Source organism: Aquarana catesbeiana, linkage group LG01 (assembly GCF_042186555.1).
Source record: "Aquarana catesbeiana isolate 2022-GZ linkage group LG01, ASM4218655v1, whole genome shotgun sequence".
Taxonomy (NCBI): domain Eukaryota; kingdom Metazoa; phylum Chordata; class Amphibia; order Anura; family Ranidae; genus Aquarana; species Aquarana catesbeiana.
The window spans coordinates 980,577,324-980,600,622 of record NC_133324.1 but is presented as its reverse complement, the minus strand read 5'-3'; the positions used below and the strand labels follow the sequence as shown (position 1 = coordinate 980,600,622).

The window sequence follows — 23,299 nt, the reverse complement described above, 5'->3', positions numbered from 1 at the left end:
CAGTGCCCGTCAGTGAAGGAGAAAACATATTTAATTTACAAAATTTTATAAAAGAAACAAAGAAAAACTTTTTTTTTTCAAAATAGTTGGTCTTTTTTTATTAGTTGCGCACAAAATAAAAATGTCAGCAGTGATCAAATACCACCAAAAGAAATCTCTATTTGTGGGAACAAAATGATAAAAAACAATGTTTGTGTACAGTGTTGTATGACCGCGTAATTGTCATTCAAAGTGTGACAGCACTCAAAGCTGAAAATTGGCCTGGGCAGGAAGGGGGGGAAGTGCCCCCCAGTATTGAAGGGGTTAAAGAGTTTATATATCTGATCCTCAATTTTTACTGTCCGATGTTGGAGGCCATTTACCATCACTTTCTGTACCGGTTGATCAGGACACTGAGGGAGCATTCCCTAAGAAGGGCACATCTTAAAGCCGAGTTCCACCCAAAAATGGAACTTCCTCTTTAAGGGAGGTGACCCCCTGACATGTCACATTTGGCATGTCATTTTTTTGGGGGGATACCCTCCTTTTTAGATCCCCTTTTTAGAGGGTCCCAGCTCCCACTTCCTCCCGGCGCACTGGAAGGGAGATCACCCCTCCCCCCTCTCGGCAATCATCTGGGACACATCACAGGTCCCAGATGATTGGCCGGTCAGTCGCGGTGCGGCTCGTGCATGCGCAGTGAAGCCACAGCCGGGCGCCCACAGTTATAATGGAGAGAGGAGGGGTGAGAGGGGCGGGGCTTCATTCCCCACATTGCTGGACCCCGGGACAGGTAAGTGTCCAATTATTAAAAGTCAGCAGCTCCAGTATTTGTATCTCCTGACTTGTAATTATTTTTTTTACCAGAACTCGGCTTTAAGTCGATATTTTCACTCAGTTTCTGGAATGTCTTCATAGCAGGAAAAGAATGGGGAACCCCCCGAACCCCAATGGGGCCTTAGACAAGTATAAAAATGCCAAAATCACAAATCCTTCTCCTTTCTAACCAGAACAATGAAAGTGATTTTCTCTCTTGCAGTACATAGGGGGGGCATCCAAAAATATTTTCTGTGTTTGTAAAGTCCAACAATGGCGTCTGTATGTACATAGACCACCTATTACTGCTAGAAATCTTGTCATCTGATAATAATCAGACAGAACTTCATCCACAGCTCTTTGAACAAACACCTCCGCCTCTATGAAGGAGATCTAGAGGTCATCTAAAGTGGGGGGTCACCAACCTGTAGATCACAAGACAGGTTACTAGTAGATCATGGTCTGGGCTTGCTGGACCTCCCCCCATCCCAGACCATCAAACCCAGTGCAATGCAGAGGGACTACTTGTAAAGTTGGAGCAAGAGCCGCATAAGCTGCTCCTTCCTCTGTAGTGCCGGATCCTGTCCCATGTGGAGTGACAACAACTGGACTCCACCTCTTATCCCCCCCACTAGTGACCTCCAGAGTGGTGCCAACAGCAGGAAAGAAGAGATCTCCATGTCAGTGTGAAGGAATACAGCGAGTATAATAGTAGAAGACGCCTTTCACACTCATGTGCTGTGCTTTACCCCACACCGCCGCTCCAGTACAGGGGACCTGCACCTTTCCTGCCCTTACCCATACACTTCTATTATGTGGATTAGGAGCACTTTCTGAAAGAACATTTCATCTACTGAATGCCGGAGATTTGATGAGCTTTCAGAAAGTGCAACTCACCCGCAGGATATAATAGTAGTCTATGGCAAAGTGCAGATCACCAAGGAAAGTTGTAGATACACCTGGGGTTCAGGTAATCTGCAGCACATCAGTGTGAAAGCAGCCTTATAGGGTTCTCAGAACAATAAGGGGTCATTTACATTTGTAGTTTGGGGGGGGGGGTGGTAAAACCTTAAGCTGTGTTTTTATCACCCCTGCCCTAACCACACTCCTTTAGTTGCGGTGTCCAGGGGTGTACACATGTTGTAGTCACAGCAGGACTTGTATGTCCCGTCATGGTTGGTGGGTGTAGCACCTACCAAACATGACCCATTCAAGTGAATGTGACCGCTCTGCAAGTGTCCTGCAACTCTGTGCAGTACAGCAAACCAGGGGTTAAGGCTGGCAGCATTGTTTTGTGTTCTCAACACCTGATTTAACCCCTTGCACCCTGCAGATGTGGCACCCCTTGCAGTGGGCCCATTTACTTGAATGGGTAGCAATTGTCAGGCGGAAGCCCCCACCAAAACCAACAGGGGGTGTAATTCCTGCTGCGGCATGTCTACACCTTTATGGCTGCTGCCTCAGCGGATAAAGAGAGTCGGGATTGGGGGGCAGTAAAATCATGTCCCAACCGCATGGGTTTCCCCCCCAACTTTATATGTGAACAAGCTCTAAGGGGGCAACTAAGAGCTCAATAACAAGTGCAGCAGGCATTGCTGCTCCTCTGAAAAGCGATCCCAGTGTGTGTGACAGGTGGTGAGGAGGTCACCCCCTCCCCCTCTGATATAAACCCATGATAGCCGTGTAATGCCCGTGATGGGCACACAGTAGTGCGGCAATGAGAGGTGTGAATTGGGGGTGAGGAGGTGACGCTGTGCCCGGTGATCTTCTGACTTCTCCCATGTTCTTCAGGTAGATCACCACCTCTATAGGGTTCCCTTCCCCCGCTCTAAAGTCATAAAACATTTCCTGTGCTAGGATGGCATTGCTGCCTAATCCAGTAAGGTGAGTGTTCCCAACCTCGGGTAGATGTGATCTCCAGGGGGCATCGCTGGCTGAAAACAACATGAAGAAAAAGATGGCAGCCGCCACATGTGAAAAGTGGTGATGACAATATATACACCATATGATTGGAGATTATATCCCCTTTATCCCGGGTCACACGGCTGCAGGATGGAAATGGTACCAGTTCAGCCAAAACTCCATAAATAGTGACCTGATTGAAGAATATGAAGCCCCCCCGGTGTGGAAGCCGCCCAGCGCAGTGTCCGAGGAGCTGAAGGAAGCAGAAGAGGGAAGTGAAATGACATTAGATAGAGGAATACAGGAGACGCCGCTATATTATGTATTGATACATCCAACGTTTATCAGCTCCATGTCATCAGTGCCATTTATTGATTCTTTTCTATACAGCACTATGGATACAATGTTTGTGGATGGAGTGATAAGGATCCAGGATTTGGGGACATCCACTATCAGGATTTTGGGAGAGGGAATTCCCTGATCTGGGTGAGATGGATGTTGTGATGGTTTCTCCGGGTGAGGAGATCACATAGTCACTCTGGATGTACAAAGTCTGTTTGGAGGAAGAATTCTTCTTCACACCTCTAATATATCTTCATCCCTCATGTGTGTCTTCTCAATCCCTCTCTATTACAATTGGCACTTTGCTGAAGATTCAATCATTTCTAGACATTTCTTTCACCATTCCTAACATTCTCTTCATCTCACTGGAAGGTTTATCTCATTTTTCACTCATTTCTCTTTTCATTCATTTGTACTTTGTTTCTGGATTTCACCATTTTATACTTTTTGGACTATTTCATATAATATTTGGTACTTGTGGATGTTATTTGTCATTTATAGAGTTCATATTCTTCAATCAGGTCACTATTTATGGAACATCATACCAAAAAAAAAAAGGTTCTCACATTTTATATTGGGACTCTGCTTTACTTTTCCCTTTTCATTATCTCAGGTTTTTTCACCACTTCTGAATATTTGACACAAACTTCAAATTGTTGTGTTTTTTTCACATTATTATTAGCGCTGCACCCCCCCTATGTTTTCACAGATCTGAGTTTGTATATAGAGCTTTTTGGTGCCGGCAGCTTTATTTATTTCATTCATTTCAATTTTTTCCTTTTTCACATATCGTTTTCCAGCACAACGTTCACCATCTGGTTCTTTTTCTAGTCGGAATATTCTTGTATTGTCCGTGTCTCACATATTCTACGGATTGTGTGGCTCCTTATATTTCTTATCTGAAACCTAAAGTGAAGAATGAATTGGGGGAGGGGAGCTGTATGTCAGACCATTTATTTGGCTTTGGATAGAGTGGGAAGAATTTCATCCCCAGTCAGATCTTTAGTGATACAAAATCTATGGAATGTAAATGTAATACTAAAAACCTCTAAACCATATAGTCCTTTAAAATATTGCAGCAGCGCTCGTGTCAAATCCAATTAGATGAGAAGATTTCATATATAGTTCATATGCGAGTCAATGGAAAGAAAGGAGATCTATTATAGCTGTGATCTGTAGAGATTGGGGACAATACTAAGCTAAGCAGGGCAATAACTTCTCCGCAGGATGTGGAAATCTTACAAGAAGATCTGAACAAATGAATGGGGGAGGGGCGACTACATGGCAAATGAGGTTCAATGTAGAAAAATGTAAAATAATGCATTTGGGTGGCAAAAATCTGAATGCAATCTATAGACTGGGGGGAGAACCTCTGGGGGGATCTAGGATGGAAAAGGACCTGGGGGTCCTAGTAGATGATAGGCTCAGCAATGGCATGCAATGCCAAGCTGCTGCTAATAAAGCAAACAGAATATTGGCATTAAAAAGGGGATCAACTCCAGAGATAAAACGATAATTCTCCCGCTCTACAAGACTCTGGTCCGGCCGCACCTGGAGTATGCTGTCCAGTTCTGGGCACCAGTCCTCAGGAAGGATGTACTGGAAATGGAGCGAGTACAAAGAAGGGCAACAAAGCTAATAAAGGGTCTGGAGGATCTTAGTTATGAGGAAAGGTTGTGAGCTCTGAACTTATTCTCTCTGGAGAAGAGACACTTGAGAGGGGATATGATTTCAATATACAAATACCGGACTGGTGACCCCACAATATACAAATACCGGACTGGTGACCCCACAATACACAAATACCGGACTGGTGACCCCACAATACACAAATACCGGACTGGTGACCCCACAATACACAAATACCGGACTGGTGACCCCACAATACACAAATACTGGACTGGTGACCCCACAATAGGGAGAAAACTTTTACATGGAAGGGGGTTTAAGAAGACTCGTGGCCACTCATTAAAGTTAGAAGAAAAGACATTTAACAATCAACTGTCAAGATGGTTCATTACTGTAAGAGTGGCAAGGATGTGGAATTCCCTTCCACAGGCGGTGGTCTCAGTGGGGGCATCGATAGTTTCAAAAGAAAAAAAACGAAACAAAAAAAACCACAAACTTAGGTAAGCAACTGAATGACCACAACATACAGGGATATACAATGTAATACTGACATAAAATCACACACATAGGTTGGACTTGTGTCTTTTTCAACCTCACCTAATATAGATAGGAAGAGGGAGGGGCAAACACCCTCAAAAGAAGCCCTGAATATCGGGGACTTGCATGTTTTTTTTTGTTTTTGTTTTTTGCACGGATAATTTTATACTTTAACCCTTAAATTACCTCTTGTGATATCTCCGTAGGTCATGTGACACATTGTAAATGCTGTGCCCAGACGTTGACAAAAATAATTGCTTCTGAGAGTCTTCTTTCAGCAAGGTTGGCCTTACCTGCTCAAAGTATACTTTGAACCACTGAAAAAAAAAAAAAAAAAAAAAAATCAGCACTCCAACTTTATTTTCCATCTCTCCAAACCCTGTTCTTTATCATATTACCATTTCCTCTTCTTCCTCCAAAGCAAATGCTTCTACTTGGTTTGTGGCCGTCTTATGTAGCTGAACCCCAATGATTGGATAAGAGGCCGTGTTTTCGGAAGTGACGTATCTGTGGTGCACTCGCTTCTCCCTCTCGTAAACCTAGGAGTACAAAATAAAGATAAAACACGCAGAGACATCTTCTGCAGTCACAATTTCTTACATTTTGGGATCTAGCGATCGTAGGACGATCTCATTTCATGTAAAACATAGAAAAAGTAGGCACGAGGGTAGCAGAAGAACACTAAATTTCAAACAAGCATTTTTTTCTGAACTGTGGTCTTTACTACATGACATTAATCAGGACCAAATCCTGGGAACATTGAACATGGAAGAAACATGGGAATGGTTTAGGAGCCTATAAAACAAAAAGGTATCACACAGTGCATTCAATATAGAAGAGTGAAGGTTAAACCAGGATGGCTAAACCATAATGTAAAAAGCCTCATTAAAAGAGAAAAAAAAAAGTCTTTAAACAATATAAAGGGGATGGGTCATTGTCACCATACAAACACTATAAGGAATGCAATAAGGAGGTGCAAGAACGCAATAAATGTGGCAAAAAAAGGATTAGGAGAGACACAAAAAATCCAAAGGATTTTTTTTAGATAGATTAACAGTAAAAATGCAAAATCGGAGCATATTGCCCACATAAAGGATGAGGAAGGGAGGATGGTTACGGATGACCCAGAGATTGTACTAAATGCCTTCTCAGTTTTTACACAGCACAAGGAGGGGGTATACCGACTGAGGAAGTAGTGTTGGTGAAACATCACAGGATGTACCCTTGTGACTAACAGAGGCCAGAGTGAAGGAAGGACGAGATAAACTTAATACAAATAAATCACCAGGACCAGATGGCTTACACCCGAGAGTCCTCAGAGAACTCAGTCAGGTTATAGCCAAACCATTGTCCCTAATCTTTGGATAGGATTGGTACCAGCTGATTGGCTTTTCTCCAATGTACCAATATTCAAAAAAGGACAGAGACAAATCCCTGGGAACTATAGGCCAGTTAGTCTAACATCAATCTAACATCAATCGTTGGTAAATTATTGGAAGGGATGATAAGGGACTATATCCAAAATTTTACTGAGGAAAAATCTTAAGTAGTCATCAGCAGCATGGGTTTACTGAAGGTTGTTCTTGCCAGACCAATCTGTTAACATTGTAGGAGGAAGTGAGCTGCCATCTAGACTGGGGAAGACCTGTGGATTTGGTGTATCTGGATTTTGCAAAGGCATTCAATACAGTTCCCCATAAGCGCTTATTCTAAAAGCTGAGGTCTGAAGGCGTGGACTATGTTTGTTCTTCGTGGACCATAATGTTTGTTCTTAGGTCAAAAACTGGTTACAGTGGCGTGTCCAAAGGGTGGTGATAAATAACGTGTACTCAGACTGGTCTGGAGTGGTAAGTGAGGTACCCCAAGGTCCTGTCTTGGGACCAATTCTATTCTATTTATTCGTAAATTATAGAGAATGGGATAAATAGCTCAATCTCAGTTTGAGGATGACACAAAAATAAGCAGGACAATAACTTATCAGAATATAGAAATTTTACAGAAAGACCTGAACAAAATAATGGAGTGGGCAAATACATGGCAAATGAGGTTTAATGTGGAAAAATGTAAAGTAATGCACTTGGGGGGGGGGGGGGGAGATAAATGCAAACTACTCCCTAGGGGGAATGAAGGATGGAGAAAGATCTGGTGGTCCCAGTAGAAGACAGATTGAGCAATAGCAGGCAATGCCAAGCTGCAGCTACCAAAGCGGGCAGAATATTATGCATTAAAAAAAAAAAAGGGATATATTCCAGGGATAAAACTATAATCCCGCCACTTAATAAAACTCTGGTTAGGCCACATGTGGAGTATTCTGTCCAGTTCTGGTCACCAGTCCTCAGGAAGGATGTGCTGGAACTGGAGAGAGTCCAAAGAAGGGCAACAAAACTAATAAGGGGACTGGAGGATCTCCATTACGAGGAACAACTGCAAACCCCAAATCTATTCTCGCTGGAGAAACAACGCTTGAGAAGAGATATGATAGCGATTTACAAAGACCTCAGTGGTGATCCCAGCATATAGAAAAACAATTCAGTCTCAGGAAGTACAAGAGGACACACAATGAGATTGGAGGAGAAGCGGTTTAACCTTAAACTGTGCAGGTTTTTTTCACTGTCAGGGCAGTGAGGATGTGGATCTCTTCCACAATTAGTGGTGGCTGCGGGGAGTATGGATATTTTTATGAGACTCTTGGATGTGCATCTTAAAGAACACAACATACAGGGATATGGGAAATATAGACACTGACACATGTGCAGGTTAACCTGGATGGCCTTTTGTCTTTATTCAGCCTTACCTACTATGTAACATTTTTTTACTTACTGTCATGTTCTTAACCTTCCCTGGTCTCTGAAGATGCTTAAGCACCAGAACTGCTTCCAGGTAATATATAATATCACACTTGGTGCTCACTTCCAAATTCTATTTATTTTGGGCTTTCCCGATTAGCTTCCAGAAAGGTCTCCTTTGCTACCTCCAGCGGCATTCGGTTGGAGTTTTGGAGGCAGTCATCAAGGTTTCAAACCTGTAATTGATGTGAAGGGTACAGCATTGCAGGAAGTTCTAAGAAATGACAAAGTCAGAATAATCGGCACAACCAAAGATTAGATGACCTTTTACTGACATTCTCACGAGATACGAGCTTCATTATCCTATTTTATATATCGTCGGTGATGTTCATAAAAAATGTACAATGTAGAAAAAGTTCAGGATCTTTCACAGAGAGATTAGTTCCCTTTAACTGATAGGTTACAAAGCGTCTCACGTGCTTCAAGTAGTCACTTATGGTCCGGTTCTTAAGGTCACGTTTATTTACTTTTCCTATGTCCTTCACAAAATGTAGGTTTACACGTTTTGGATTCATAAAATATAAGAAACTGGCTACATCCTCAACCTAGGGGGAAAACAAACCAGAATTGATTGTAAATTGGATGAAGGGTGTACTGCAGTGTTGGCACAGAGAAGCAGATTGATAAGTTTACAGAGGAAAATCTGTCTGGCATATTCAAGGAGAAGTACAGTGAAAGCTCATTTGGCTGTACTTCTCCTGTGGATCACAGTTCATTCTGCACTCCTGTGAACCATTTTTAGGGGGCTGAAGCCCGCTGTTGGCTGATGTCACAGAGCCAGTCCATGCTCGGGAAGGGCCATGACCATATGGTCGGGATCCATCCACATGCCTGGACCAGCACCCGGCTCAGGCTCCCAGTGAGCCACCGACAACCTGAGCCGGCTGCTCCTGCCCCCTCCACAGCCCAGCACTAAAGTGAGGGAGGAGGGGGCAGAGCAGAGAGCAGCGACTGACAGTCACCAGATCTCTGCTCAGGGAGCTCTGAGAACCAAGCGATTGGCAGGGTTTGCTCGATTCTCAGTGTTAGAGCCAGTGTTCCATCAGAATCAGCAACCCGTCAGATTAGGTAACGGGAGTGACGTTCCATCAGCTGAATACTTACTGTGCATGAGCAGGTTTGCTAATCTGAAAGAACACCTGCAGTCATAAAGCAACAGCGGACATCTTGCTACACCCAGCTACGTCTTGAATTTCAGTCCTTTAACAAATAAAGTGAGCATATATGACTCAATATAGTATATTGAGCTCTGCCATGCTGTTTTCATGTTATATTTTCAGTCTAAAGGTTTAGTGCTGACCAGTGCGGGGTGTACCATCATGGCCTCTGCCAGCTTCCTACTGCTGGCATCCAGCTATTTTCAAAACGGCATCACAGATTTCAACATACTACATTTATATCCACTCAGTTTATTGCTAAAATGACCGAAATTCAAGACTTAGCTGGGTGTAGCAAAATGTCCGCTGCGGCCTTGTGACTGCAGGTGTTCTGTCACATTATCAAACCTGCTACAAATGTGCAGTAAGTATTCATCTGATGGAACGTTCCTTCCATTACATCATTTGATGGGTCGCCAATTCTGACGGAACACCATTGGACAGATGCAGCATTGGAATTTCAAGCAAGGCCACTGGATCAGTCCATTATGTAACACCCCCATGTGTAAACTGACGTCCCAAACAGACCCCGCCTTCACTCACCCCTGGGTCCTAAAGAAACCCTACACAAGAAATGCCTGAAGGAAAGGGGCTTCTGTTCTGAGCTTGTGAACATCGTGTTTTTCTGTCTCAAGTAGGTGGAGCCACACTCTAAGGCACGCCCCTGGAAAGACCTCTTCAGCATTTAAGCCTAGGTTCAGACTAGTGTGATCTCAGACATCACATGCGATTCATACACGCACCGTAGGTGCCGATCACATGCGATGTCTGAGCAATGCGAGTTCAGCCATACAGTTGTATTCACATGCATTAACTGTATGCATTGGATTTGCACAGAAAATGGCGCAGGGACTTGTGTTTTCCCCGCACTGGAATCGGATCACGTGGGTGTTCTCAGCAGTCCGATTCCTGTGTGAGTTCAAAGTTTGCACTGCAATCTGAACCATTCTGGGGGTGTCATTAACATTGTAATGACACCCACAGCGGTTGGCAGAGGGCGGTGTGACCTGCCTGCGGGAGAGATGTGGGAACCGGCGCTGGTTACCGCATCGCACTAGTCTGAACCTAGGCTAAATGTTTTTATTTTGATCCATTAACATTTTGGTAACCAAATCTAGTACAGTACTGGTTTCATACCTCCTGTTTATAGTTCTCCATCTCCAAAGTTTCATGTAAATATGTTGCAAACTCCTTGAGTATTGGTGCTTTCAAAGAATGCCTTTCATAGAGTCCTCCTTTTCTCATGTGTAATCGTGTCTTCGAGGTCCAGTTTGTATACTGAATCCTTTATTAGAAAAACATTAGAAATGCAGAAGAATGGAGAGTTTGAATTGATGCAGATAAAATTGTAAACAAAATTTTATAGTTACCGTGAAACCCCATAAACCTCTGGTATATCATCTCCTGTATCCTCTTCTTCCTGCACTATTTTCTCCACTGTGGGCCATGTGCATTGTGAGGAACCGGAAGCTTCTTCAGACACACATGGTGAAACCATGGCAGTCCTTGACTGTCCTTCAGACAATAAGTCCCTTATGGGGATGAGGTTGTACGAGTCTTCATTAAACATTGCAATGTTGTGGAGTCTTCTACAGATGGTTCCTGAACTCTCCCTGGATCTTCATGATTTGGCACATGTGGTGTGACTGCTGTATTAACCTGAGGTCTTGGGGTTGCCGATGAAAGTTCCATTTAGACTCTTGAGGGGGATAATCTAAGAACCCAAGTAAAGTTTTATTAATGTTTTTCATCAACACCATGTTGGATAGAGGGAGAGTGTGGTAAAACGTCTAAGTGAGATCAAGAGAAAGAACTCAAGTGAACATCAGATAGGAGCATGAGAGAACGAACGGTTCAAAAGAAAATTATGTTGGAAAAAACGGGGAAATGAAAAATGACCAACTCTAAAACTAAACTACCGAAAAAGACTGGGCCAAAACATTTTGAAATTTTGCATTCTATTCCTTGAAAAAGACAAACTTTAGCTAATTTTATTAAAAGGAAAACCTCTATGTAAGGGTCTTTGTACAGATTGATTTGGTTATTAAAACATTCAACTATTCAAACAGCTAGTTTGCAGATCTAAAAGGAGATTATACAATTAAATTGATGTAATTGTAGTCATATTCGTGTACATTACAAAAACTGAGTACTGTCCATGATACTTTAGTTGCCCCAACATCTTAGGCCCAGTAGACTGTTAAAGAATCTCTAAAAAAATAAGACACACAGAAATTGTAAAAGCAAACTCAGGGAGTTGTGAGAGAAGACCGGAAGAGAGCAATGAAATGGTGTGGGGGAGGGGGGGAGAGTCGCAGAGGTGGGCGTCATACTTACAGTTACTTAAGTATACAGTTACAAAGAGATAGGCGGGATACAATATGTTGGTATAATACAGTAAAATAAGATGGTGAAAAGAGTACAAACCAGACAATATAATATTTATATTACCCGCCCCCTATTGGGGGAGTTGATGTTAACTGGGAGTAGCCTCCCTGACGGCAGTCCCAAAATTAATAGAGAGGCCCCTCAAGCCCAACTAGGGTTGGAGGAAGAGGGTCCTATCACCTCGGCACCCCCTACGGGATCATACTGTTCCAAGGAGTGGGATCCCCCAACCCTGTGGGGAGCCTCTACTTGAGACCTGCTGCCTCTAGAGCGGGACCCTGGGAATGTACCAAGCATACAAAACATGAACCCTGTAATAGAAAGGGACAGACCCAAAAGAAGAAAGAGGGGGAAAGAACAGAAAAGGGAAGTAAGGTTTTTATGTCTCAATTTTTGTCTTGGCTTTGGCTCGGAAGCAACCCTGGGGAGATTGCTACACCCATGAGTTTAGCCCACGGTTCCCAGATCATCTCAAATTTCTGTTTTGTATCGTTGAGGAAGCTCTCCATTTTCTCCTGGTCCATGATCCAGGAGATCTTCCTGATAGCAGCCCTTGTAGAGACTGAGGGTTGCTTCCAAGCCCTAGCCAGTGTCATCTTAGCTCCCAAAAATATAAAGTGAATCATTTTGCGATTGTACTTGGAAAGGCAAAGAACGTGTGCATTCAATAGTGCGGTTTCTGGAGACCCGGGAATCTCGCATCCGATTGCCCTTTTGATTAGATGAAATATCTTTTTCCAGAAAGGCCTGATTCTGGGGCATGTCCACCACACATGCAAAATTGTGCCTGTAAGTTGGCAGCCTCTAAAACATAGGGGTTCGACTGATGGAAAGATTTTTGTCAGTCTAGCTGGTGTCATGTACCATCTGGTCATAATTTTTATATTTTCTTCCATGAGGGAGGTGTTGATGATACCTTTGTATGCCGATGCTATTACCGACTGCCAGGTCTCCAGGCTCCACTGGAATTGTAAGTTCTGCTCCCAGGCCAATATGTATGAAGATTTGCAGAGGGGTTGGGAAAGTGACGCATAGACAACTGATATGCCTTTTTGCTCCATGGCCTGACCGCACCAAAGCTCGTAATTGGAAAATTTTGGGGGATTCGGTTTATCCAGCCATTTGCTTCGCAGGAAGTGATTCATTTGGCCAAACCAAAGTCATTCTGAGTGTGGAAGGTCTAGATTACTGATGCATTGTGCAAGGGTTATAGGGCCCCTAGACATGAAGAAATGGCTTATCCAATACAGCTCCTTGTCAAGCCACCACTGGAAGGCCTTAATGTCTAATCCTGGAGGGAATTTCGGGTTACAGAACAAGTGTGACAGGGGTTTCGTTGCAGATGAGAGGTTTGGATTTGATCTGTTTGTCCCACATCGTGAAGGAGTGTGAGAGTGTAGGGGCAAAATGGGGGGTCTATTTTTGGGGAGAGTCCAGAGTAAAAAATCTAGGGTGTGTTGGGGGACCGCTTGACATTCTATCTGTATAAAATCTGGTTTTCCCATGTTAGAATAAATCCCAGAGAGCTGTGCTAGTCTGGCTGCCAGGTAGTATCTGTGAAGATGAGGGAGGCCCAGCCCGCCCTGTCGTGATAGATACAAGGTCTGTTTTAGCCTGTATCCCGAGCCCCCCCCCCCCCCCCAAATAAAATTTTAGGATTTTGCTCTGGAAGGACTGAACGTGAACCCTCTTCAATGGGATGGGAAGGGCTCGGAAAAGGTAGAGTAGTCTAGGCATCAACGTCATCTTCACTGCATTTACTCTTCCTAGCCAGGACAAATTTTGTTTGGACCAGGATTGTATGTCTTGTTCTAGTTTATGGTACATGAGGGGATAGTTTTTGGTGTAGAGAGATTCAAATTTGGGGGTCAGGGAGATGCCTAGATATTTGAAGGCTGATTCATTCCAGTCAAACTGAAAGTTTAGTATCAGTAGGGAGACCGTCTCAGGGTTAAGGGAAATGTTAAGGGCTTTGGGATTTAGAGTAGTTTATCTGGAGGCCAGATATGTTCACAAAAGAGGATAAAGTTTTGCATAGGTTGGGTAGGGATGTAAGGGGAGAGGTGATATAAAGTATTAGGTCATCAGCGAATAGACCACATTTGTGCTCCTGGGTTCCGCAGGAAACCCCCCTAATGTCTGGATTCACTAGAATCTCTATTGCTAATGTCTCAATGGCTATGGCAAACACTGGGGGGGATAAAGGGCAACCCTGCCTCATGCCTCTAGCGATGCGGATCGGGGAGGAGTGGTATCCTAGTAATCTAATAAGTGCTGTTGGTCAGGAATATAGAGCCTTAATAGTTCCTAGAAAGCGTTCACCAAACCCCCAGTGGTCTAATAGTGAGAAAATATACTGCCAGGATACTGAGTCAAACGCTTTTTGTATATCCAGGGAGAGTAACATTCCCTGTTGTCTGACACCCCCCCGGCCAGTTCGTCTGTAGGATAGATGCAATGTCTATGGTTCGTCTGGTTTGGTCAGGTCCCCGTCTACCTGGTATGAAACCCACCTGATCTTTGTGGATATAGGATTTGATAAAGGAGTTTAGCCTGTTAGCGAGGATTTTAGTGAGGATTTTCAAGTCATTATTTATTCATGAAATTGGTCTGTAACTCCTTACCCCTTTGTAATTTTTCTCTTGTTTCGGGATAACAGTGATGAAGGCCGTATTTAGGTCGGGGTTGAGGGGAGAGCCAGTCGCCTTTTTATTAAAGAATTTGGTAAAGTAGGGAGCCAAGGTCTCTGCAAATGTTTTATAGTAGGGCACCGATAGCCTGTCCGGTCCTGGGGCCGATCCCCTCTTAAGGTTTTTTATGACCTCTAAAGTTTCTTCCACTGAAATTCGGTCCTCCATAATAGATTTGTGTTTTTCAGAGAGTTGTGGAATGGGGAGGGTGTCCATAAATTGTGAGTAGGGATGAGCTTCGAGTTCGAGTCGAACTCATGTTCTACTCGAACATTGGCTGTTCGCAAGTTCGCCGAACAGCGAACAATTTGGGGTGTTCGCGGCAAATTCGAATGCCGCGGAACACCCTTTAAAAGTCTATGGGAGAAATCAAAAGTGCTAATTTTAAAGGCTTATATGCAAGTTATTGTCATAAAAAGTGTTTGGGGACCTGGGTCCTGCCCCAGGGGACATGGATCAATGCAAAAAAAAGTTTTAAAAACGGACATTTTTTCAGGAACAGTGATTTTATTAATGCTTAAAGTCAAACAATAAAAGTGTAATATCCCTTTAAATTTCGTACCTGGGGGGTGTCTATAGTATGCCTGTAAAGGAGCGCATGTTTCCTGTGTTTAGAACAGTCTGACAGCAAAATGACATTTGGAAGGAAAAAACTCATTTAAAACTACCCGCGGCTATTGCATTGCCGACAATACACATAGAAGTTCATTGATAAAAACGGCATGGGAATTCCCCACAGGGCAACCCCGAACCAAAATAAAAAAAAAAAAAGATGTGGGGGTCCCCCTAAATTCCATACCAGACCCTTCAGGTCTGGTATGGATTTTAAGGGGAACCCCGCGCCAAAAAAAAAAAAACGGCGTGGGGCCCCCCCAAAAATCCATACCAGACCCTTATCCGAGCACGCAACCTGGCAGGCCGCAGGAAAAGAGGGGGGGACGAGAGTGCGGCCCCCCCCCTCCTGAACCGTACCAGGCCACATGCCCTCAACATTGGGAGGGTGCTTTGGGGTAGCCCCCCAAAACACCTTGTCCCCATGTTGATGAAGACAAGGGCCTCATCCCCACAACCCTGGCCGGTGGTTGTGGGGGTCTGCGGGCGGGGGGCTTATCGGAATCTGGAAGCCCCCTTTAACAAGGGGACCCCCAGATCCCGGCCCCCCCCTGTGTGAAATGGTAAGGGGGTACTTACCCCTACCATTTCACTAAAAAACTGTCTTCTTCTTCTTCTGGTTCTTCTGGCTCTTCTGGTTCTTCCTCCGGCGTTCTCGTCCAGCATCTTCTCCGCGGCGTCTTCTATCTTCTTCTCCTCGGGCCGCTCCGCACCCATGGCATGAGGGGGGAGGCTCCCGCTCTTCTCTTCATCTTCTTCTCTTCTTCATCTTCTTCTTCATCTTCTTCTTCATCTTCATCTTCTTCTTCATCTTCTTCTTCATCTTCTTCTTCATCTTCTTCTTCATCTTCTTCTTCATCTTCTTCATGTCTTCTCCGGGCCGCTCCGCAGCCATGCTGTGGCATGGAGGGAGGCTCCCGCTGTGTGACGGCGTCTCTTCGTCTGACGGTTCTTAAATAACGGGGGCGGGGCCATCCGGTGACCCCGCCCCCCTCTGACGCACGGTGACTTGAGGGACTTCCCTGTGACGTCACGGGGAATGCCACAGGGAAGTCCCGTCATGTCACCGTGCGTCAGAGGGGGGCGGGGTCACCGGGTGGCCCCGCCCCCCGTTATTTAAGAACCGTCAGACGAAGAGACGCCGTCACACAGCGGGAGCCTCCCTCCATGCCACAGCATGGCTGCGGAGCGGCCCGGAGAAGACATGAAGAAGAGAAGAAGGAAGAAGAGAAGAAGAAGAAGAAGATGAAGAAGAAGATGAAGAAGAGAAGAAGATGAAGAGAAGAGCGGGAGCCTCCCCCCTCATGCCTTGGGTGTGGAGCGGCCCGAGGAGAAGAAGATAGAAGACGCCGCGGAGAAGATGCTGGACGAGAACGCCGGAGGAAGAACCAGAAGAGCCAGAAGAACCAGAAGAAGAAGAAGATGAAGGAAGAAAGAAGAAGCATTTAAATAAAGGAATTGTCAAAAACTGTCTCTTGTCATTTTTAACATTTTTGACAGTTTTTTAGTGAAATGGTAGGGGTAAGTACCCCCTTACCATTTCACACAGGGGGGGGGCCGGGATCTGGGGGTCCCCTTGTTAAAGGGGGCTTCCAGATTCCGATAAGCCCCCCGCCCGCAGACCCCCACAACCACCGGCCAGGGTTGTGGGGATGAGGCCCTTGTCTTCATCAACATGGGGACAAGGTGTTTTGGGGGGCTACCCCAAAGCACCCTCCCAATGTTGAGGGCATGTGGCCTGGTACGGTTCAGGAGGGGGGGGGCCGCACTCTCGTCCCCCCCTCTTTTCCTGCGGCCTGCCAGGTTGCGTGCTCGGATAAGGGTCTGGTATGGATTTTTGGGGGGACCCCACGCCTTTTTTTTTTTTTTTTTGGCGCGGGGTTCCCCTTAAAATCCATACCAGACCTGAAGGGTCTGGTATGGAATTTAGGGGGAACCCCACGTCAATTTTTTTTTTAAATTTTGGCTGGGGTTCCCCTTAATATCCATACCAGACCTGAAGGGCCTTGTATGGAATTTAGGGGGACTCCCACATCATTTTTTTTTTTTAATTTTGGTTCGGGGTTGCCCTGTGGGGAATTCCCATGCCGTTTTTATCAATGAACTTCTATGTGTATTGTCGGCAATGCAATAGCCGCGGTAGTTTTAAATGTGTTTTTTCCTTCAAAATGTCACTTTGCTGTCAGACTGTTCTAAACACGGGAAACATGCGCCCCTTTACAGGCATACTATAGACACCCCCCAGGTATGAAATTTAAAGGGATATTACACTTTTATTGTTTGACTTTAAGCATTATTAAAATCACTGCTCCTGAAAAAACGGCCGTTTTTAAAACTTTTTTTTGCATCGATTCATGTCCCCTGGGGGAGGACCCGGGTCCCCAAACACTTTTATTGACAATAACTTGCATATTAGCCTTTAAAATTAGCACTTTTGATTATTCATGTTCGTGTCCCATAGACTTTAACGGCGTTCGCGTGTTCGAACAAATTTTTTTCCTGTTCGCATGTTCTGGTGCGAACCGAACAGGGGGGTGTTCGGCTCATCCCTAATTGTGAGATGGAGCTATCAGAGCCCTTCTGGTTGTCGCTATAGAGTTTATGATAAAATTCCCTGAATGCTAAAAGGATTTTGGTGGGGTCAGAGGTAGTAATCTGGTTATGTGTTCGTATCCTAGGGAGTGCGTCTTGGGGGCGAGTTTGTTGGCCAACATTGTGCCTAGTCTGTCTTTCTGAGAATAAAACTTTGCTCCACTCCACCGTAATAGTTTCTCAGCTTGAACTGTGAGGGCTAGGTTCAGTTCTAGTCTGGCTGTGTCTAGTTGTGACGCTGGTCGGGTCCCTTTTATGTTGTGCCCGGAGGAAAGCGTACTTTTCTAGTATATCTATGTCTGCCTTCTTTCCTTTCGATGAGATTTGGATGATCTTAACTCTGATGGTGGCTTTATGGGCCGCCCACAGAACTTCTGCCGAGATATCGCCCACATTGTTTAGCGAGAAGTATTCTATTATTGCTTTGTTAATCTCGGTCACTCTAATGGGGTCCGATGGAGGCTAAATGAGTCAATCCTCCATTGAAAATGCTTGGGTCTGTGGGAAACATTATGTAGAGTCACTGTGACGATGGAATGGTCAGAGAGTGTTGTGTCAATGATTTTGGAGCTAGTTATGGTGGGTAGGTTTAGTGAGGGCAATAGGATATGATCTATTCTACCATAGGATTGATGGGGGCTAAAGATGTGGGTGAAGTCCCTTTTCTTTGGGTTTGATTCACGCCATACATCAGCCAGTCCATGTGCATGGATCAATCTGGCAAATTTTAAACTGGCCCTAGTAGGACGAGTTAAAGTGGGTTTGGATGGGTTGGATTTGTCCAGCCCTTGATCTAGAGCTATTTTGGAGTCTCCTCCGAGTATGGGAGTCCCCTCCAAGAACAAGGGTTGATAACATTGCTTGAAAAAATTTGTATTGACCCTTATTCGGGGGCGTAGTAGGAGACGAAGGAGAATAAATGCCCATTTAATAACCCTTTGACCAGGATGAATCTCCCTTCCGGGTCTTTGAAGTCCATCTGCCAAACAAAGTTGCAGGTTTTGGAAAAGAAGATTGTTACCCCTTTCGACTTGCCTTCTGCCTTTGCCAAGTAAAATAGAGGAAAGTGATGGTGTAAGAATTTGGGGCTGTACCATTCAGGGAAGTGAGTTTCTTGTATCATTACTACGTCTAGCTTGAGGGATTTGTAGCTGTCAAGCAGCTTTCTCCTTTTGAGGGGGGAATTTAGACCTTGATCATTGTGGGCAGCTATTCTGAATGGGAATTTGGGTGGGTCATGCATGGAGAAGAGGAGTGAGTCTGTTGTTAGGCCCTGCGTCACTTACCGTTTGGGAAGTCAAACAATGGACTTGCGACCTGAAGGACCATCTGTGTAGGTCTCCTGTGCGTTTGGGAGCCTTCAAGTAGACCTGATTGGATATTGAGAGAAAAATGATTATTGAGAGATCCAAAAAGTGGGGAGGGGAGGGGGAAGGGGGGGTAGAGAGCAGAGAAGGAAAAAGAGGAGAAGTGACAAGATCATAGTGAGCCTCTTCAGATGTCTAGGGATAGCTCCCTGGGGACAAAGCCATCCCCTGGGGTCTAAACCCAAAAGTTACATCTGCGCAAAGGGGCAGACAACCTATCCCGCAGAGCTTGGAGGATCTGGGGGGATAGGTGGAGGCACATGCTCAGCACCCAGCACCATGGCGTCTGTATATGTAAAAATTAAACAAACCAATAACCCTTTAGGAAACTAAAACTGGCAGATCGCTATCCCAGGTAGGGATTAGTGTCAATCCCCAATAGAAAAGCCATATAGCAAAGTATCCAGCCCAACCCCCCCACAGGTGTGTAAATGGTCCACTTTCATGTCCTAGCCTCTGTTGGAGCAAAAAATGAACTCATATAAAAAAAAAAAGGGGGGGGGAGCGGGGGGGGGGGGGTTGTATAACTAGGCATTTATTGACAGTGAGACTCTTCTCAGTCAGTTGGAGAAACAAAAGTGCTATGCACTGGATTAACTCAGGGGTCAACCCACTCCCTCAGAGTCTGCTCATACAGTTTCCAGTGGGGGAGAAAAGTATACAGAGGCAATGATAGTTGCCAATTGGGGAATAAGGGGAGAGGGAATCTGGGGCACCTTGGAGGAGTTAGGACTCCTAGTAGTTCGGTAGGAAGTCTCTGGTCATTACTCCCTCTTGGAGTACGGAGAAAAAAGAAAAAAAAAAAAAAAAAAGGCGCAGAGTCGAAAAGTGCAGGAGACAATTCCGTGCTTAAAGTCGGATTATTGTCCTTTGTTCTCTTTGTCTCCAGCTTGTTCCACATGGTTGTCAGCGGACTGGTAGGTGAAGGTCGTTTAGCTGGGTTGTAGGCCGGGTTGGAGTCAATATCCGCTTCAAGTGAGATGAGCTTCAGTGAAAGGAGGGTCTTCTCTCCGTCTTGGAAATTAGAGAACGTATAGTGTTTGCTCCTGTAGAAGAATTTGACAGCAAAGGGGAAAGTCCATTAGTATTTAATTTCTTTTTGGGCCAGCACTGTTAGTAAGGGTTTCAGTGCCCTTCTTCTCTGGATTGTGGAGGGAGATAGGTCTGCGAATATTTGTATAGGGTGTCCTTGACATGAGAGTTGTTTCATCACTCTGGACTGCTTCATCACCTCCTCCTTGACTAGGTAGAAGTGTGGCTTAGCAAGCAATGATGTCCCTGGGTGATCCGTCCTTTCTGGGGGGGCCCTAGGGCTCGGTGGACTGTCCAATTCCAGGCGGTGCTGCGGAATGTTCGGGATCAGGGATTTGATTATATCCCTAGTTGCTTGTTAAACCTCAACAATGGACTCCGGGAGACCTCTGATCCTGAAGTTGTATCGTCTGGATCTGTTTTCTAGTTCATCGATTCTGAATAGAGCTGTATCAAGTCTGTCTTGAAGTGTCTGGATGTGATTCGAGTTCTGATTAGTGATAGCTACTGTCATGACAAGTTTTCTGCTCTATGGCTTCCATCCTGGAGCCCAGACTCTGGAAGTCTGCCTTTATGTCCCCAGTTATCTTCGCAGCCGTGGATGCAAGGCCCTTTTCCAGTAAAGCTGACAGTTTCAATAGTAGGTCGTCAGGGTGGAGGCCTGCCTCTGGGGAAAGGTGTGCAGGGAAGAAAACATGGGGTGTGCAGGGGAGAAAACATGGGGTCTCCATAGTGCCTGCTGAGAAACGATTTAGTGGAGGCCGGGGAGGGTGTAATCTGCTGCTGGAGCGTGCTCTGGTTAGTTGGGGTGAAGTTTAGAGACGCCGGGGCCAACACTTGCCTCTGAACAGCGTGGCTCTGCTTCCCTGAAGCATGCTGCTGGGCCGCGGTGGCCATCTTGGTACACCAGGGCGGCGGCGCCTGATCGAATTGCGGCCCAAAATCTCTTCGGATCTGGTTCCCAGACATGCGGTGGGGTTCCCTGGATGCTCAGGGGTCCGGATCGCACGCTGTGGCTCTTTAAAAAAAAAAAAAAAAAAAAAAATCGGTCTGTGGTGAGCTGTGTGCGTCGTTGGGGCTGGGTGTGATGGAGCTCTGGCTTAAGCGGCCATCGTGGAGACTCCGCGCATGCGTACTAAGTATCGGATTTTATCTTCAGAGAGAGTCTTATTAACACCATGATAAAACTTTGTGTATTAGTACTGCCTGAAGAAGGGTGTACACCCTGAAACTTGTCCTGATTTGGAGGTTATTGCAGATAAAAAAAAAAAAAAAAAAAAAAAAAGGAAGTGCATCGCTGACATTACTCAATTCCAATTAGATTGTAACCGGTGTGGTAAGATGAAGACAAAACATGGTGACCTTACATACCTTGTTAAGCTCGGTTTGTTTATTACAGTTAGTCCTCTGTCCTCCAAAAACTTTGCAATGTCTTCCAATATTTCTGGATTGAATTGTTCTTCTAATTGTCTGGAAGGGACCGCACAACATTTGGCTGATTTGAATAGTTTGTCTCGAGCCCCAGAAATGGCGGCTTTGATTTCCTCATCAGGGGCCTCATTCATACAAACCCTTCTAAGGTGTGTGCAAAGGAAAGTCTCCACTTTAAAGAAAATGGGGCACATAAGAGGAGATCTTCTCACCCTGAAAAGTGGAAAGACACATAGAAAAGGAGAGAAGACGGTAAATTGGTAAATGGTTTAAAACCTTGCAAAACAAACAAAAGCCAGCACTCCATCCTTTTCAGGCCATTAGTCCAAAATTCTGTTTTAGAAATTCTCATATGCCAACAACTAGGTGTGTAAAGCTGACCATTCTGCTCTTTAGCAATTTAGCGATTAACTTGCAACAATTCAGTAGCAGCTTTATACCGTTTCCCCGAAAATAAGACTTAGCGTGATTGTCGGTGAGGCTGCAATATAAGCCCTACCCCCCCAAATAAGCCATAGTTAAAGTCCTTGTAGGTCTTATTTTCAGGGAAACAGGGTAGCATATATATATATATATAAAATATCTCAATTAGCAGCAATGATAGCAGATAACTGGTAGCAACAGTTGAGCAATTAACAGCAGTTATGGAGGGGGGGATATTAGTTGATGGGAGTCTCCTGAGGGGGAGGGAGGATGAGGAGGGGAGAAAGAGAGGGCTGCCAGATCTGAGATGGGAGATTTTTTTTTTTTATTTATTATCATTTGTGGGGCTATTTTATGTATTGTGTAGTTTTGCTGTATCTGAACAAGATGAATGTGAAACGTGTTTGTTGTATTAATGTAACAAAAAAAAAAAAAAAAAAAAAATGTGTAATAAAGATTACTAGATTTAAAGCTGGCCATACACTATACAATCTGATTGCTCAGTTTAAAATAATAAAAAAAATATCTTACTTAAGAACAAGCCTAAACCTGCCATTAGATTAAAAGATAACCCCCCCCCCCCCACTATGAGAACTTCCCCTACAAATGTAAAGACCATTTTCATTACACACTTGCAATGTGGAAAATTATATATATTATATAAAATTTTAAGATTGGGGTGATCAGACTCAAGTGATAGGTGAGTTTCCAGTGAGTACGCCGGTCCAAAACTGTATTTTAAGGGCGTAGTAGCCCAATTTTTTTTTTTAATAAAAGGGTTCACAAAGACATGAGTATCCCACGCAGGGGGTTCCACCATTACTGGATCTTACAGACTCCAAATGCTTCAGCCTCCTGGCTTAGGTTATTGCCGGCTGCTTCAGGCCTGTAGCCTAGGCCTTAGGTCTGCTCCTTAGAACAAAAGAGTTTCCTAGAGTGAAGTTCTCTCCTAGCTTATTCCTGATCAGCGCCTTACTAACGACATGAAGGGGCTCATTTGCCAAGACTTGAGAGGCCGAGACACTTAGAGACCTCCACCTCAGAGACAACTGACAAAACTTGTGTCTCCCCATGAGCACTGCAAATCACATGTGTCACCCTCATCCTCTCATTATCAGCAACACTGAGCCCTTCCAAGTCCCTATCCATCATCCCACCATCCTGACACTCCACATCACTCATCTCTTTTGCTGTGGACATAACCTCTGCTATGTATGCGCCATTCCCGATCCTTCCAACTGGAGAGGGTTAACTTCTGTAAAAGCCAACACACCTGTGTCTACTGGCCCTGCCGCCTCTCCATTTGTCACAGCAGCAATAGTGTCCACCTTACTATTACCTTCAGAAATTTCTTTCCACCACCTTTATGGTGAGACTATCGCAGTCTATCCTGTCTGTGCTCCAGTCACCAGCACTCCGTAGTACGGCTCCCTCTGCCCATGGAGACACAGGTGGACAGAGTGGTTTAGTAGCAGGCATCCTGCACCAGTCACTGTCACCCACATCACATTGTGATCATTCATCCTCCATCATTTCAGCTGTTTTCTCCATTGTGT

At 44.8% G+C, this 23,299-nt stretch overlaps 1 protein-coding gene across 1 annotated transcript; it reads right to left on the bottom strand.

The window, feature by feature from the left end:
* Positions 1-8,359: 8,359 nt before the first annotated feature.
* On the bottom strand, positions 8,360-21,785 carry LOC141129024 (uncharacterized). Its single transcript, XM_073616752.1, has 3 exons — positions 21,261-21,785; positions 10,346-10,493; positions 8,360-8,596 (listed from the first exon to the last, which is right to left on the bottom strand). Exons 1-3 carry the CDS (start codon positions 21,512-21,514, stop codon positions 8,360-8,362), a joined length of 639 nt encoding a protein of 212 aa, XP_073472853.1. The 5' UTR covers positions 21,515-21,785.
* Between the last annotated feature and the right edge of the window lie 1,514 nt (positions 21,786-23,299).

Bases quoted from the DNA above. Each gene is read 5' to 3' on its own strand.
- LOC141129024 (XM_073616752.1), bottom strand. From the start codon at position 21,514: ATGTGCCCCATTTTCTTTAAAGTGGAGACTTTCCTTTGCACACACCTT. The intron at 10,494-21,260 runs GTATGTAAGGTC...TTTCTAATAAAG, and splicing joins AACAAACCGAGCTTAACAAG to GATTCAGTATACAAACTGGA. The intron at 8,597-10,345 runs GTATGAAACCAG...TTTTCCCCCTAG, and splicing joins TGGAGAACTATAAACAGGAG to GTTGAGGATGTAGCCAGTTT.